Below are 16,027 nucleotides of genomic sequence, written 5' to 3'. Positions count from 1 at the left end.
AGCAGAACAAGCAGCAGACAGGCGAGAGAAATGGGGAATTAAAGGCAAGATCAAAGATACGATATTAAACCCTTCGATTGGATAGAAATGGGTTTCCGACCTTGGCCTTTTGACTTTAGCTGGCTTTGGACGGATCTTGCTTTGGCTTTGGCTTTGGCTTTGGCTTTGGCTTTGGCTTTTTTTGGTTTTGGCTCTTCCCGGCTTTTGCTTTGTTGGGCGGCGGGCGGGCGAGAAGGAATATTAAGAAACTAATGCTCCTAACAAGCGGCCAGGAAAACCCCAGGAAAGAAAAGCAAAGAAAAGAGAAAAAGAAAGCTAGCCAGGTTCTCCTCTGGATGGGTGGTAGGCGGCCAAGCGAGTTCTGATAAGTTAAACTCGGGCGTTTTTCGGTGTCGATATTATTATGCAATCGAATTCACAGTCGAATCAGCCGGCGCCGGATAGAGAATTGATTTTGAATTCGATATTCTCGACGACGATAGACAGGTCTCGATAGTACTCCGTAGTAGACTATTTTAGCGAAGAATAGACTTTGTTCTTTTCTTTTCTTTTCCCGTGGATCTGCCGGTGACAGAGTTTTTGCAATAGCAAGAAGAGGTACTGTGGTGTATTCCTTATCTCCAACTCTTTTCCTTCGGATAATAAAGCTGAATAAAAAATGAACTGAAAATTACATAAAAATTGGCTGTACCTGTGCACAAATAGGAAGAAGGCTATCGTGTGCCAAACTGTCGGAACGCTTTCTCGTATTTGTATGGCCAGTTTTCGGGTGAAACCACTTGGTAGGAGGAGCTGCTCTGCCTCTGTTTCTGTTTCTGGGCTGGGCTGGCTGCTAGTATTTATGACGACTCACTCACCCATTCGGTCGAACAGACCAGAACAAGAACAAGAACGAGGGAAAATCAGATGTCGAAAAGAGAAGGAAAAAATGGCGGATGATTGACAGGAAGAAAAAAAAAAAATATGGGGAAGGGCGTCCAATAATATGAGCCGGAGATAGTGGCAGAGCGGTGGGAGGGTGTGAAGGGCCCGGTGAGAGGCGACCTTGGCCTTCTTCCTCGACCGCGCTCTCTCTTGAATCAATTCAGCTAAACGAAGCGGGTGGTGATGGCGAATGGAGGGTGCGATAGGCTGGCCACCGGTCCGTTTGGTGTTCGATATGGCCCTAAAACACCCAAGCTTCCCCAATGGTGGTTTTTGACTTTGAATTCTGGAAGAAAGAAGAGGGAGACGATGCTCTTCTCGTCGACCCTGCCCGTACATACATGTACTTACCTTAACATTACATTTACATTACATGACCATTTTTGCCTATCTGTGGACTCTTGCTTGTACAGGCATGCTTGCATACATACAGGTACGGTACATCCCATCCCATACACCTCAACCAAAAAGAAGATCTGAAGGAGACACGATAACCAAGACGCTAGCGACCAGTAGCTCAACTGAATCTCGGGCTCAGGTCTGGAAAGCAAGTCAAGCCAGCCAGCAGCCAGAAAGGAAAAAAAGAAAGTCAAGAGAAGAGATTCGGGAGCTCAGCCGAACAAAATACCCAGCAGCTTCACCAAATTTTAATATTAAAGATTGCGTCCTCGACACCTCCATATCAGATGATTTCATGGGAATTCTTCACGACAGAACTCCCTTGTTCCGAAAGACTAGCAATTATTCTGGACAGGGAAAAAACCACGCTGCGCTGCGATAAAAAGCAACTCCCCCAAAGATTGTCCTTCTCTCCCCTGGTCCTGAACCGAAGTATCGTCATGGGCAGGGAAGGCAACACTCCGGGACCAGGGTCGAGCGACAGTGGTGACAATACGTATGTCCAAGACTAACACCTCACACTTGCACTTCACGCTTCACGAGTTGGTCGAACAGGCGACAAAACACAAGCTGACACTGCCGGATATCGGATCGTGCTCGGGTCACACTGGCGCAAACGTGCCGACTCGGAGATCTCAATTCATGGACTGTCTCTGATTTACATCATGATATGCATCTTCACAAGTACTTCTCATGACGCCCATCCCAACGAAAAGATGATGTCCTATCCCAAACAAGATCTTTCCGATTCCCAAATACGTATTGCGGGGAGGGGTCAGAAGAAAACGCCCAGCGCGGATGTCAGGCCATCGGCTGCAAGCCAATGCCGATCTTCCCTCGAAACCTTTGGCATAAAACCAGCAGGCCCAGACCGTTGCATATACCCAATTCATCCAAATATGTCAAAGAATCTACCGAATGCTCGGGATACCCACTGCAGATAGCGCTGCAAACTTCGGCCTCCGGAAATCAAATAAAACGAATGGCCCATGATCCATGGCCGGCCGTATATAACGCGCGCTATGTGGTGAAGAAGAATCGTAACGTCGACCGTTCTGTTTTGGCACGATGCTTTGTTTTCTCGACATGGATCCCTTTCGTATCAATCGAATCGGTTGAAACCAACATAAGGACTGCTTCATTATTGCGCAACTTTTAAGTTTCCTCTGCGCGGATGAGGCGGGTCTCGTTCTTAATTCGATTTTTGTTTTTCCCTTGCGCTCAGACTGCTCCATACCAAGATCCGAAGGGGTCGCTGGAACCAGGACCGACTGGTACATATTCGTTAGCTTCGAAAGCCAGCAACAAAGCTTGTCCGCCCCTGTCACCAAAACTCTCGACTGCCCATCAAAAAACCACAGACCTCTTCGAAACCAACAGGTTGTCGTTTCCTATGCAAAGGCGCATCGACAGTATCAAGAGGCAAAAATCCAATATGATTTGGACTTCTGAAACGTATCCTGCATCATACCCGCGGAACTACTTTGAAATATTCCGTTACCGGCCGAGGGCGGCCAACCGTCTTGTTTGACAGGAGCTTCTGAGATCGTGCCTTCGTTATCAAACTTGCAGCTTCTGCTACGCACATGCGTGATGTTCCCTTTTCTCGATGGGCCAAAAGACTCGGTCGCTATTGACAGGGAAGGCCGATGGCAATTTCGTTCACACCCATTGGCTGGTTAGACCATGGCCATGTACCGTCGATTAACACCATGGAGACATTTCGAAAGGTTGTCGTTTTGATTTTTATGCAAGATACCCGAAGCTTTACCCTTTCTTCTCGAAAACGAGAGGGAGCTCGATTGAATTTCGCATCGAGGCCTCGGATTTTGGACATGTTGGCTAGCTTCCCTGGGCCTTTTAGTTCAAAATCCTCATGCGATGAACATCAACGTGTGATGATTGTCGTTCGACATATCATCCCATCTCGGTGATTGCTCGCCGGTAGACGGGCCTTCCTGGAGCTTTGATATTCGCTCTAACGGCCTGCGTCTCGGGGAACGATTGGTGCGGTTCAACCAGCCTTTGAGGCATATCGAGAGAGTCCGGGCGAACCGAGAGCCGATTCTTTCCAACGAAAAATGATAACCGTTAACGCAGCATTATCTAGCTTCCAATATCAACCTGCCGAACGACAATGCTACTATGATCAGGCAAGGCAAGTGTAAGAAGTATTAACCATAACCCTCGTCCCATCTCCCCCAAACTTGACACTCCCGCTTCTTAACAAAGAACGAGGGCCCAATAATTCGAATATTAGCACCCACCCTTGTCGATGTTCCCTTTCCCAGAATTAGTCCACCATGACCCTGTCGATATACCCCTCCGCCTGCGAAAAAGAACACAGGCAATTTATGAGACCCTCCAAAAAAAAAAAAAAAAAAAAGATGTTGTGGGGTAGGTATCAAAAAAAAAAAAAATATATTAAATATTAAAAAAAAAAATTTAAAAAATTTAAAAATTTAAAAATCTTCTATCACATTTTTGGAACTTTCGGGACCCTTGAAAGCTCAACACCACCCGCTGCGCCATCCAAAATATCTCGAATTTCAGCCCGCTTCGCTTTTTCGCCATCCTCTCGTCTCACCTCAGCATACGTAGACCGTTTAATCTCGATTCCCCATCTCCAAATGAGAAAGGCAAAAAGGTGGCAATATTATGAGGGATTTAAAGAATGAAAGAAGTACCCAACCCGGCCTGATGTAATCCCATAACCCAAATTCTTTCCAAATGGGATTATTACCTTCAAGCAGGACAATACAACAGCCCCGTCTACCACCAGTTGCGGGAATTTTTCTCTCTCCGCCAGCTTCTCCCCCAGAATATTGAAATATGAACATATCGCTCGGCAAACTCGCTATTCCTGAAAAAGGGAAGAACAAAGAAACCCCAGATTTTTTGCTCCATCCTCTTCCTCAACCATTTCCGATCGGTTCAGAGCTCTGATGCACCAATAAGCCGTGCGAATAGTCAAACATCTTTTGGAAGGTGAACCTATCATATGCGGAGTATTCTCCAGATAGGCTTGGGTGTGCGGGCGTGCGTAGTGGACCCACAGCTGCACGACGTTTCGAAGCTAAAAAGTTTAAGTTGAGCGTATAGACGGGACGAAAGCCAAGAGGAAAGGGAAAATGACTTCCCATAGAAAATGCCATAGCGCCCGTCTCCAAAAAGTTCCAAGAAAAGCCCACAATTGCACAAGAAAATACGGATGCCCTTAAGGGTTTCGAATAGGCGGTTCACCAGCGTACACCCCAGTCATATTAGCCACAATTCCGACATGAAGACGCTCGCTCAGGTTCACCGTTCAAGGGTTATCCATAGACAGTTCCGAATAATTTATCGCCCGGGGTGGGTTTATCAGTTGTTTAGAAACCTAAGACACAGAAATTTACCTTTTTTACCGTCAGACATTTGTATCCCGCTAAATTAAGATTTTCCGTTTCGTCTAATAGCTGTCGAAACACGGATACTTCCGGTGATTTAATATTGTGATGTCAGAAAGGGTTTCACCTCTTATCGCTTGGCTCGAATGAGAATGAGGCTATCCATCCGTGTGTGTGTGTTAATTGTTGATTTTATCCAGTGGAGATCTTAAGATCCTCCGGTCTATACAGCCAATAGCACAGACGCTATATCAAATTTCCCACGCACGCAGACGCACACACGAACCTGCTTAACATAAAAAACCGTTAACCCTTTCTTCCGCCAAGGTGGCCAAAAAACGGCCAATGTCGAATTCCCTTTTTAGCTCCTCTCCCCAAAGAGCCCACATATCCCTACATAGTACGTACATACCATCTACATAAACCGCAAGCCGAAACATCTAGTTAAACTGTGTTGAGAAGGTTGAGAAAAGAGAACGAGGGAAACCCGGCATTTCTACAAGGGACTCTTGAACCCTCCGACGAATCGGATCAATATCGCTGAAGGTTCCCCTCCAATCACCATCCCAGCTTCTTTTCAACACTATGTAATGTACAAGTAGCTGCGGCAAGCCCATTACCGCTGTTTCTGTACAGATACTAAACAGAAAGGATAGGTTTTGATACAATTTAGCTCGGAGGGAGGCAGGGAAAAAAGGGCATTTTACAGGGAAGCATATGCATAACACTAGTGTCGAAGAGCGGAGACGTCAATCGAATCAGAAGGGAAGTGAGATCCGGTCGGTCCAATTACATTGTTATCTGAGATAAGCATCCCATTGGACACGATAATTTGGTCCCATTGATCTTCGCTCCCCACAAAGGGAAGTTTTAACCACACACCCTCAACTCAAGCTATGCGGGCCCTCAAAATATTGTTGGATGCAAATGCACAGCGCCGAATCCAAATTAGATATACCTTAATCTCTTGCGTGTTACTACGCAGATCCCGCCTCCCTTTTTTTTTTTTTTTTATTCTTGAAGCAACTATCATACGATTCTTTGCTTTGGGGTTTGGAAGCAAAGATAGAGAGGAAAAGGCAGGTCCCACCGATGTTATGATGTATGTAAGATATTATTTCGAGAGCTGGAGTTAGTTGGTCGCTTTCCTGCCTCCTGTTTTTATCGCTCGTGTGTATAAACGCGTACGTAATATAGACATTATGATATCGAAAGTTGCATCGAGTTCTTTCGTCTTCTTGCTAACTTGCGTGCTGCAAATTCGCTCGCGTCTTCCCGTCCCATGATGTGCATGAAAACCACAGGTCCAAGGTTCAAGGATTATAAGGGGAGAGGGGGAAGGTAAGAGCTAGTGTCAAATGAAAAAAAAAGTTCCTTAAAATGGATGCAGATCCGGAACCCCAATATCTGTTACATAACGTCCGTGAGAGACCACCTTCTTGAAATGGATTGGATGAGAAATCCAACCTTTCAGAAGATAGATAAGAGCCGGTTGCGCGTTAATTCGACGTCAGGAACTGCCATATTCGGGTCGATTCCTCTTCGTTGGATGGATGGATGTTTTGCTATATTGGCGAAAAGCAAGATAAGAAGGCAATACGGATGTTTCCATGATGTGTAATGCGTATCTGAGGATTTTAAGGCATCGATCTTCGAAGAAATAGCAGATGGAGGCAGCCCTCCCTCTCACTTTCTTGCTGCAAGATAGATTCGCGAGCTGTTCCCGTCCATCCATCTGGTTAGATTTTAATGCAAAAAATGTTACGACGGAGTATTTATTTTTGTAATATCACTTTTTTGGATCCTTTTCTGAGGAGATGTGAAACTGGCTGCTTCTCGCCGAATGGAGCTGAAGAATCGAGAAATGAAATACGAAAAATCCTAACAAAAGTTCACCTATCAAGTTTCTCGTATCTCAAAACAAAATCAATGCGAGAAAAAGAAGGAGCTGCTTGCTTCCTGCGCATTCGGAAACGTCCTGCTGGGTGTATTATCTCCGCCTGCCGCTCCGTATCTACACGGATCGCTGAGGGCACGGTGGGGTCTCTCTGACATAACTCATTGTTGGGATTATACACTTTCTTTCCAAAACAGACCGCATCCCTTATTCCCTCTCTCTCTCGCCTCTCTTCCCTTGCCATCCCCTCGAGATCATCATTCTTCCAAATCTCTCGAGCATGGCATGGCAGGAGGTTTCTCCACGATTTCGGCCTGGCCGCGGACGGGTAGCTGTGTTGGTAAACTATATTAGCTTGAAAGGTTTAACAGCCGTCCCAGCCGTTTTCCTTAAGCCATGCTTTTGCGTCAGTTGTGCATGCGTAAATCAGCCTCGATACCGCATTTGCCTCTGATCCGCAGACCCCGGATTTTCATATATCAAATTTCGCTTCCCCACAATTTCCCTCACACCTTCACATCTTGGATCGTCTATTTTGTCTCCACTATTGTGGTAGCAAGTGCTACAAGCACGCACGCCCCATGGGAAGGGAAAAACCATGAAAAAATTGACAAGCCAAAGCGAAAGAAAGAAGAAATATATCCACTAAAGATAGAGACAAGCCGGGAGAAAGGTGTGAGGGAGGGAAAGTTTAAAGGATGTTACCGTATGGCTGATACATTACTTTCGCGATACGAGATTGATATGTACGATACGATACAGGCGCCGGAAAACCGGAATCGAACCACTAAAAAGACGTCAAAGCTCCCTCTCCTTAGGTAAACTTTTCACCCCCCCAAAATAAACAAAAAAAAGAATCATGGATTTTTGTGAGGTGTTTATGATTACAGCAACATTACCGAACCGCCAAGCGAAAGCCGCACTGGCCTCAACAGCTTGACATTCCGGTATTCGGGCAGCGAATAGACCTCTTTTCACTCAGGCATAATGCAATGATTTCTCCCGACGATACGGGACAGACACGACAAAAATGAAACCGAATCCTGCGAGAGAGAGACAACAAAAAGCGAAAAACACCTTCTTGTCGTTACATTCATTTATCTCAAAAAGCAAATACCAATGCATTTAATCAGATCCGTGGTTTTATACCATGGGAGGAGATAGCTGCAACGGGATTTTTGGAGAGGCCCCACTTTAATCGTAATCGTGAATTTTTGAGGCTGCACCATTGGAGGGAAAAAGGAGAGGAGTGATGCTATCCGACGGATATGGGTTCCATTATGACCCGAAGATAGTGTATTTCTTTGGTAATGATTGTCGTTGCATTTTGGTTCATGCTGCGGCTTGAAACATGGCAATTGCGACGCGATCGAATGTCAAAATGTCGACAATATTTTCAGAATCGTCTTGAATTTTCACATGTAAAAGGTACATGGCTTGTTTCTTGGAAAAATATCATACCAAGAACACTAAACCTGCATAAATCCGAAATGTCACCCTAAACTCATGCAGTATAAGCCAACAAAAGTTAGTAAGAAGCACGTCGCTAGAAATCGGCCAGTAAATTAGGGTCCCAACCGACGTCGATGCATTCAAAAAAAAAAAAGATCTGACGATCGAGAAAAAGATATACCTAAGCATCAATGTACCCAAAGATGAGACGGAAACATTTAACGCGGCATGCCGCATAAATTTGATATGCACAACCCCCCCAACTATCCCCAAGGCAGCTGGAAAAACTCCCACATCAGCTCGTAAACCCTAGGCGCTTTCAGCTCCTCCTTTCTTAGAAGACAGCTCAAGTCAGCCAAATCACCTAAACCCACCAAAGAAATAGGGTTAAGATGTTGGATATCAGTCCAACTAACCCGAATCCGTCGAACTTGATTGAGGGGCAATGGCCCCATGGGGGAGCACGGCTCGACTTGTCTCAGCTGGAGTCTAGTTGCCCGTTCCTTCCCTTGCGCAATTATGAGAAGCCCGTCGGTTTTGTCGGCTTCGTTAATATATATGATCGTCAACGGGAGGCGAATGCTAGGCTGGCGCCGAGGGGATTTGGAGGATGATTTCGGTGCGGAGGACGGAGATCTCCTGAGATTATGTTGGATACTTGGTAATGTTGAGATGCATGCGCATGTCGGAGAGTTTGAAAAGACGTGTGTCTTCAGATGTAGATGTACTTACACTCGAGCTCCGTCGGTTTATAAGGAGACCAATTTTTTGATATATCATATTGCAAACTTCTAGAGCTCCTCTATTACATCAACGCCAACGGAATTGATTTCCGTTGTATTTTGTGATACCAAGATCCTGCATGCAGGTATTTAACGCTCGTGCTCCTGGAACACCATTCATACGCTATCTTTGCCATTATACCACAAAGCTGCTATCTCTCTCTCTCTCTAAAAAAAAAAAACTTGTATTCTTGTGCTAGAGTATACGAAACTTATAACAAACAAATCCAACAATTATGCACGGAACACTATGTTCGACATTTCATTTCCAACATAACATGTAACCAGCGGAGAAAAAAAGGAAGGAGGGAGAGAAAATATGACACCACCGACGACAAGGATTTGTAAATGAGATAAAGTGTAGCGGAGCTATATTTGGACCGATCAATGGTCATGAGGGATCATGTCTTAGGGGACGGACGACATCCCTCGGTTCCATGAATGAATGGAGCTCTATGTCTTTGTCAAGGCAATCGTATGCATAAGGCTCAAATAGCCCCTCCGTACGTGTAAAATATCGAACAAAAATGACGGATGTATTAGAATTACTACTTCGTCGATACACAGTCCCAACTGTATGTTAGATTGTACACGTCCTTCACGTATAACGAGGTACTTTTTAATCTTTGGTAGCAACCCTGAACCCAGTGTTCCCAGCATCAGGCCTAAACGAAAAAGTGCTTATAGCCATACCCTGCAGAAAGAAGGTCTGTACATCTGCGCATGATATCAGCATACGTCCCCTCAATGTGCCAGATACCATGGGAAACACCGATCTACAGGGATATAGAACGACAAGTCTACATCAGGCGTACCGGCTTTCGCCAAGCGACGAGAGAAAAAAAACGGTCAACCTGACCTATATTGCAATTTCAATATAAAATGTTTTCATAAATATTCAAAATGAGGTGTTTGTAGACGGTACGTACAAGCACGCTTGGTCCGATACGTTTCAAGGATAATACCTGCAAGGTGGAGAAAACCTTTTTTTTGTTAGACACAAGAAACTTCCAACTTCACCAAACCCCTCATTTTTGATAGCAAATCGAACTAGGATCATCTGCTACTTCAAGTTCTTGATCGCCTTGGAAAGAACTCTGTCGCACCTTTCCGACCACAAGCCTGTGTTAACTGAATTTCGATGTACTTTCTTTGTTTGTGGACATCGTACCCTTGCCTAGGGCATATGATTTGTCCTTCCTTTCCCCTCTCTCGATCAACATCAGAGTCATAAGATATACACCATCATAATAATACTCTCTACATACATAATTTACCACAAACACCAAAAAATCCGTTGGGAGCCGAAAAAGAGTGCTTTGGAACTGTTTTGTAACATAACCCGACTGGTTCCGCTGTTTGCGCCCGTTGCCTCTCCAAGATGCCGCGAACCTAGCGGCCAAGGGCTAGTGGGGTAAACCAAATAGGCTAGAACACGGTAAACGGCACACAGTCTACCCCAGATAACCACCTCTGCCGTCGATCGATATACCAAGCACCCAAGGCGAGGGGTGGCCCAAGCCTCGAACAATTATGAATCCATTCGGTAATCGATTGATAAGAATCCGCTGCTCACCATGAATGAAGCTCGCGATGTGTAAGGAGTTATCCACAGCTAGATACCCCACTCCTCCAGCCGGTCCATCGGATATAGGGAACTAACCATTTGCATTTCGCAAAACGGCTTCCAATAATACCCGTTTTCCATGTCGTGTGACGGCAGCACTCCCGTTCCGCAGCGAACCTTAAAAGAAAAATGCAACAAAACTCGATAACTTCCCGACCCATGCAACTTTACACGGCCTTTCCGCTGAGTCCCTGTTTTTGGATTATTCATCGAAACGAGATTGAGGGTTCCGATATACCGGATGATTCCCACTTTTTGGAAGGTCGAACTTCGCTTTTTTCTCATGGTTAAGCCTGAATATAGGTAGATCTTCATCCAAAGAGTTCCGGCCCGCCCACATATGCACCTGCAGCCTTCCTCGTGGCCTTTAAACGTGAACGTGTTAGCGTTCTTATCTGATAACGAGCAAACTCAACGTGATATAAAATAACGAAGAAGTGCGTCTATAATGAAGTAATCAGAATACGAGACTTGTTCAGATACTCGTCTATGAGCTCATGAGCTCACCTTTAACAGTTAGTCAAATATCAGAAAACATTGAATCGAAACTTGACAGAGGAATGAATTATTGAAACCAAGCGTGATGACACTCTATTGAAAAACACGCTCAACAAAGAAGAGAAAGAGACCAACACGACATTTTTGCAAGAAAAAACAGAATAATAAAAGAAAAACACCCATTTAAAGCCAAGGACGGGTCCATAAGCCGTAAAAATGCAACCCTTATTCCTTCACTTCCTATATCCGATAGGCATGTGTGTGTATGAAAATCCCATGGGAAAAAAAAAAGAATGCCTGGTGATTACAACAAAAAAAAAAAAGACCTATGAGATAAAGACAGTCTACAAGAACATTGCAGGTCCGTTAGCCTCGTCGCCGGAGGCCTTCATATTCTCGTCGTTAACGTAGTGATGCTCCATTTCATTGACGAACGGTTTCGCAGTAGCTCTCATTTGTAACACCGCGCGATGTAGTGACATTAATAGGGGCATTGCAATTGATGGCAGGTCTTGGTGTCTGGGGGGCTGCCGCTGGGGGACTGCATGGTGGGATGGGAAACTTAGCAATAGCCACCGCCATACTCTCCTCTCTAGCTTCTTCCTCAGGCTCTTCCATGATACTGTCGAGGTAGATTGGTCGACCGCTAGGGCCCAATGAGAGGTAACCGCGGTAAGAAGCCCCATCGGTGAAAATAACGTGCTCGCCGTTGGCGTGAGCGACACCGTTGACCTCGTCAATCAGGCTGTCGTCGGACCCGGCTGATGCGTCCTCCAATCGTCCATTCATCATCTTCTCAGCTTGGTCCTCATCGTTACGAAGGTGCTCGTTCTCGTTGTTGACGATCTCCTCGGTCTCGTCGAAACGGAGGGAAACGGCGTATCGCAAGGACTCTTCAAGGATCTCAATGGCTTCTCTGAGATCATCGACTTCTTTCTCGAGTTCTCTAAGTTACTTGCTGTGCTCACCGGTCATCCTGACTTTCTCTTGAGTCTGCATATCAAGAGTAAGAGAAAGGTTCTTGATGTTGGAGGTTAATTCAACTTCCTGTTCCTTGCCCATATTTCCAGCATCGCTCCCACTATTTGACTGGAGAGCCTTAATCTCTCCTTGGAGCCCTTCTCGTTTTTTTTTTTTTGAGCTTTTCGTTATTCTTCATAGCCCTCTTAACTACCGTCTGAAGCATGTTAACAGATGCCGTCAGGGTCTGAATCTTGCGGTCCTTCTCAACAAGCTGTCCGGACAAGAACGTAATAAGGTTTTGGTTGAACTCGCAGTTGGCACCCAGCTGGCTGGCGAGAGATTTCCGGAGAAGCTGCCTTACTCATGATATGGATCATGTGAAAGGAAGTACTCGGCACAGTTGTTCCAGATGCCATCCCTATGAATCCCTCACGATGCCAACTGAGAAATGAAACAATAGAACTTAACTCGAACGAAGCATACAACGGCGACTAGCGCAAGAAGGGGAAACCACAAGCGGGACAAAGACGGATGATGAAACAAGAAAGAGGAGGGGAAAGGAACATCTCAGAAGAGAGAAGGGTTCAATAATAATGACGAATATTGGAATATTGGGGCCATTTCGAGGACCTACCAACAGCACCAAAACCGCGTTGTACGAGGAAAAAATGCAACAATTTAATTCGAGGCATGCGATATTGATAGACAACGAAGGTGTGTCTATCTCTTGAATAAATTTGCATTAGCCAGGAACCCGTCAACTGTGTTAATTCAGGGGTCCGTTGGCTTTAAATATAAAAGGGGTCACTTACCTATAAAAGAGGAAAGAAAGCCAAAGGACAAGATAAATCATTTTTTAGAACACAATGTGTCGACACCCACTTCTCTTCGAATGACTAATCGTCGATATTCTTATCCTCCTGCTCAACGGGGACCCAATCCTCGGTCAAATCCTCCCAGCCGAAATCACCGGCATTTGCGGCTGCTCGGGCAGAGATCGCGGTTTCGTTTTCCCGTTCCTCTTCCATTTGCAATTGTTGCAGCACTGTAAGGACATAAAAGGTCAGCGATCATATTCTCGCACATTTTAATTTCCAAGGCGCCAAAGTAAGTCATAGATGGTAGCTTGGTGTATTCTATGAGTGTAACTTACACATCCCCGCGTGCTCGTTGCACGCTGGGCAGCGTCCGTGGATTGTTCTTTGCGAGAGGTAACGAACGATCCTTTCCTTGTCATTCAATCGCAGCTGCACTGGGTCCAGGCGACGGCAATAACAATTGCCGTCACCTTGGGTCCCCATATCGAAAACATATCGAAAAATTTGGTGGCCGCATATGGCCCACCTCACATTGTGAGTGTGCGCGATCACGGCTCTTGCGAATTTAGGCCTAATATAGGCACGGCGGCTGCGGGTGATGGCGAGTTCTCTGCTGTTGGACATGGTGATAGTGGGTGGGTGCTGTAGATATTATTGATTTTAGAGGTTATTATATCAAAGTTGGTATCGATACTGGGTGAGAGGAAGGGAGATGGCTGAGCTGTGGAAGTGGTTGAGAGTTTACAATATTTATATTCCGCACATTGAATAATACAGAGACCTAGCTACAAACTCTCAATCTTACAACTACACAACAGCTTTTGAAATGGTTACTACAGCTTCCTAGTATATATGAGGCGATGACTGGCCTAGCAATTGGCTCGAGGAATAGATTACATTGATATGCTATTGATATTTAGCTATCGTATCCTAAGTATCCATGCTTCGGGGTTCAAAATGAGTGTTGCTGACTGAGTGCATTAATGTGACTAAACTCGTGAGCCCGTATATATCTGCTACGCGGATTAAATTTACGGGACACGCACGCCAGTATTTCAATTCCATTGTCCACCACTTCCACCCCCCCTCACAGCTTCCTCGATCTAGCTACTGATCTATTCGACAACGCCTCAACGAAACTTCTGCTTCTTCGATGAGCTGCCCGACAACAGTTTACTCTCCCAATCGACGACCATTGCATCGTCATCCTCTGGGACATAGGACAAATACGCCGTATATTCTTCTATCGTCATCTTTGGTCGAAGGCTGCAGTCATCACAGCTGGCCGGTATCTCTCGAGACTGCTGCGTGTAATTGAGTTTCCCAGAATATGTGAGATTGATTTTAAACTCGTCGGATCGGCTGCAGATGCAACGTGCTGCATGTTTCGGGTCGGGGACGAAGACGTATCTCGGATCTTTATGGCCACATTCCTGGAAATGGATAGAGTGAGTGTGAGGCTCGCCGAATGCCATCCTGGAGGTTTGGTTTTTTGGTGTTTTTTGATATCGATTGATTTTTTTTCTTGTGATTCCGATGAGTTGTTAAGGTGTGCCATCATGCAGAGGAATGGATCCGAGCAATATCTGGTAACAGGAATTTATATCCCAGTTCAAGTGTTCGTATGCTTGAGGTCAAGAGGGTGATGGAATTAATCTGACGTACGAGATCGTCGTGGAGAGTTGGCGGTGTGGATGTCTTGAGCTTGCGATGGGGCGATTATCTCCTACTCCTTGAATGGCATATGGGTGGGAAACATCTTGGAAGAAAAAAATCCTAAGTCCCGGCGGCAACAAATCATGATCGTCATCCAATCACTGACCACATTATTGAACGGGTTATGAAGCTAGCTTCAAGTCATACACCTAGATGTGGAAACCGGCCGTCGAACAGAAGTTTGCCTTGATGTATCTCTAGATTTCAATCTCCATCTATTGGTATGTATAGTAAACTGCCGAAGCTAAAGGGTACGGCATCAGCTCATGAACTAGGAATTAGATGCTGAACTTCTCGTTCTAGGAAGCATCGTTATTGTGACGTTGAATTAGGTATCAGAAGCTTGACTTTTGAACTCCAAAGCAATTAAAAGCCTTGACACTAATTTACAGTTTATGAGATAAACAAAGGCTCATGCAAGATCGGTTTGGCATTGGCCACCTTCAACCAAGCCCTAGATTTTTAGTATCAATCACAACCCATCTCCAAAAGCTCCAAATAAGTCCTAGAACAAAGATGGGCGAGTTTAAGATAGCCCTAGCTCCAGGATCCGACGATAAAAGAGGTTCTTACACGCCGACGGAAGATCCACCTACGATAGATCTACACATCCACCATGTTCGTTTCTTAGAATGCCAACATATCGATCTATGGCATGTATTCTGGCCTAGCCCTACAAACCCTAACCGGTGCATCTGTAACCACAGAGAAGAGATATGCTTTCCATACGCAGTTCCAGTTAAAGGCGAAAATGGTACAATAGGGTATCTACCTGTCGACGGACTTCATCCTCACGGAATAATTCTACTTCCTAGATTTAAAGTGAGAGGTATGGAAGGGTTATGTGATATTTGTCTTGGGGGGGTAGATGGGAAGAATATCCTTTCACAGATATAGGTTTGCGGACCTGGGATGGCGCATATGGTAATTCTCAGAGAATAGGCCAAGCTGTTGGATTTTGTGAAAAGCTGCGTTGACGAGATGTGCGGCAGATTGACCAGATCTAGCCAAACCGTCGGTGGAACCCGAAAGATGGAACAGTGTTACACAAGCAGGACCCCAAAGGCCTCAGAAGTGCAACATGTAGGAGCCCTAAAACTTACTACGGTACATATGATCCTGTGAGATATTAACATTAATGTTGAAGCGTTACAAATCGCGCCGCACAAGCATGGGAATTTAGTCCTTTTGAAGAACATTGCATTCGAACATCGGAATTCCGGCTAGCGTAGGGATGGATCAAAAAGGGCATAACCAAGCAACGTGGAGACCCACAGATTTATACATGACAGCCATGGCGCCACCCCACATCCCTTCCTAACATGTTGGTAACCAAAAGGTTAGCAGATTTGGCTGTGAAACTGAGACTGCTCCCAGCAGGCGAACTTTCTCGTGTGTTGGAGGTGATGTTAGAAGGAGAAAGCAAAAGGAGAAACGTTTAAACAACGGTGGCTACAGTTCTAAGGTTTTCCAAATGTGCCTTCTCGAACAATCATTAGCCCTGCCCGACGCGCGACATAAAATCTAAAATATATTAATCGCGACGGAAAGAAGGGAGCAAGTTT

The 16,027-nt window shown here is 45.3% G+C and overlaps 2 protein-coding genes across 2 annotated transcripts; both read right to left on the bottom strand.

The window, feature by feature from the left end:
- Positions 1-11,388: 11,388 nt before the first annotated feature.
- On the bottom strand, positions 11,389-12,027 carry DFL_000279 (uncharacterized protein; the record flags this gene model as incomplete). The annotated part of the gene is made up of 2 exons (XM_067631628.1): positions 11,389-11,858; positions 11,934-12,027. The coding sequence occupies 2 exons, from the start codon at positions 12,025-12,027 to the stop codon at positions 11,389-11,391; spliced, it is 564 nt and encodes a 187-aa protein (XP_067494807.1).
- A 797-nt stretch (positions 12,028-12,824) lies between these two features.
- Positions 12,825-13,370, bottom strand: DFL_000278 (uncharacterized protein; the record flags this gene model as incomplete). Its single annotated transcript, XM_067631617.1, has 2 exons — positions 12,825-12,973; positions 13,082-13,370. The coding sequence occupies 2 exons, from the start codon at positions 13,368-13,370 to the stop codon at positions 12,825-12,827; spliced, it is 438 nt and encodes a 145-aa protein (XP_067494806.1).
- Between the last annotated feature and the right edge of the window lie 2,657 nt (positions 13,371-16,027).

This window comes from Arthrobotrys flagrans (assembly GCF_004000055.1).
Source record: "Arthrobotrys flagrans strain CBS H-5679 chromosome Unknown unitig_15, whole genome shotgun sequence".
In the NCBI taxonomy this organism is placed as follows: Eukaryota; Fungi; Ascomycota; class Orbiliomycetes; order Orbiliales; family Orbiliaceae; genus Arthrobotrys; species Arthrobotrys flagrans.
Note: the sequence above shows the minus strand (reverse complement) of the source record. Positions and strands in the feature narration are given on the sequence as shown.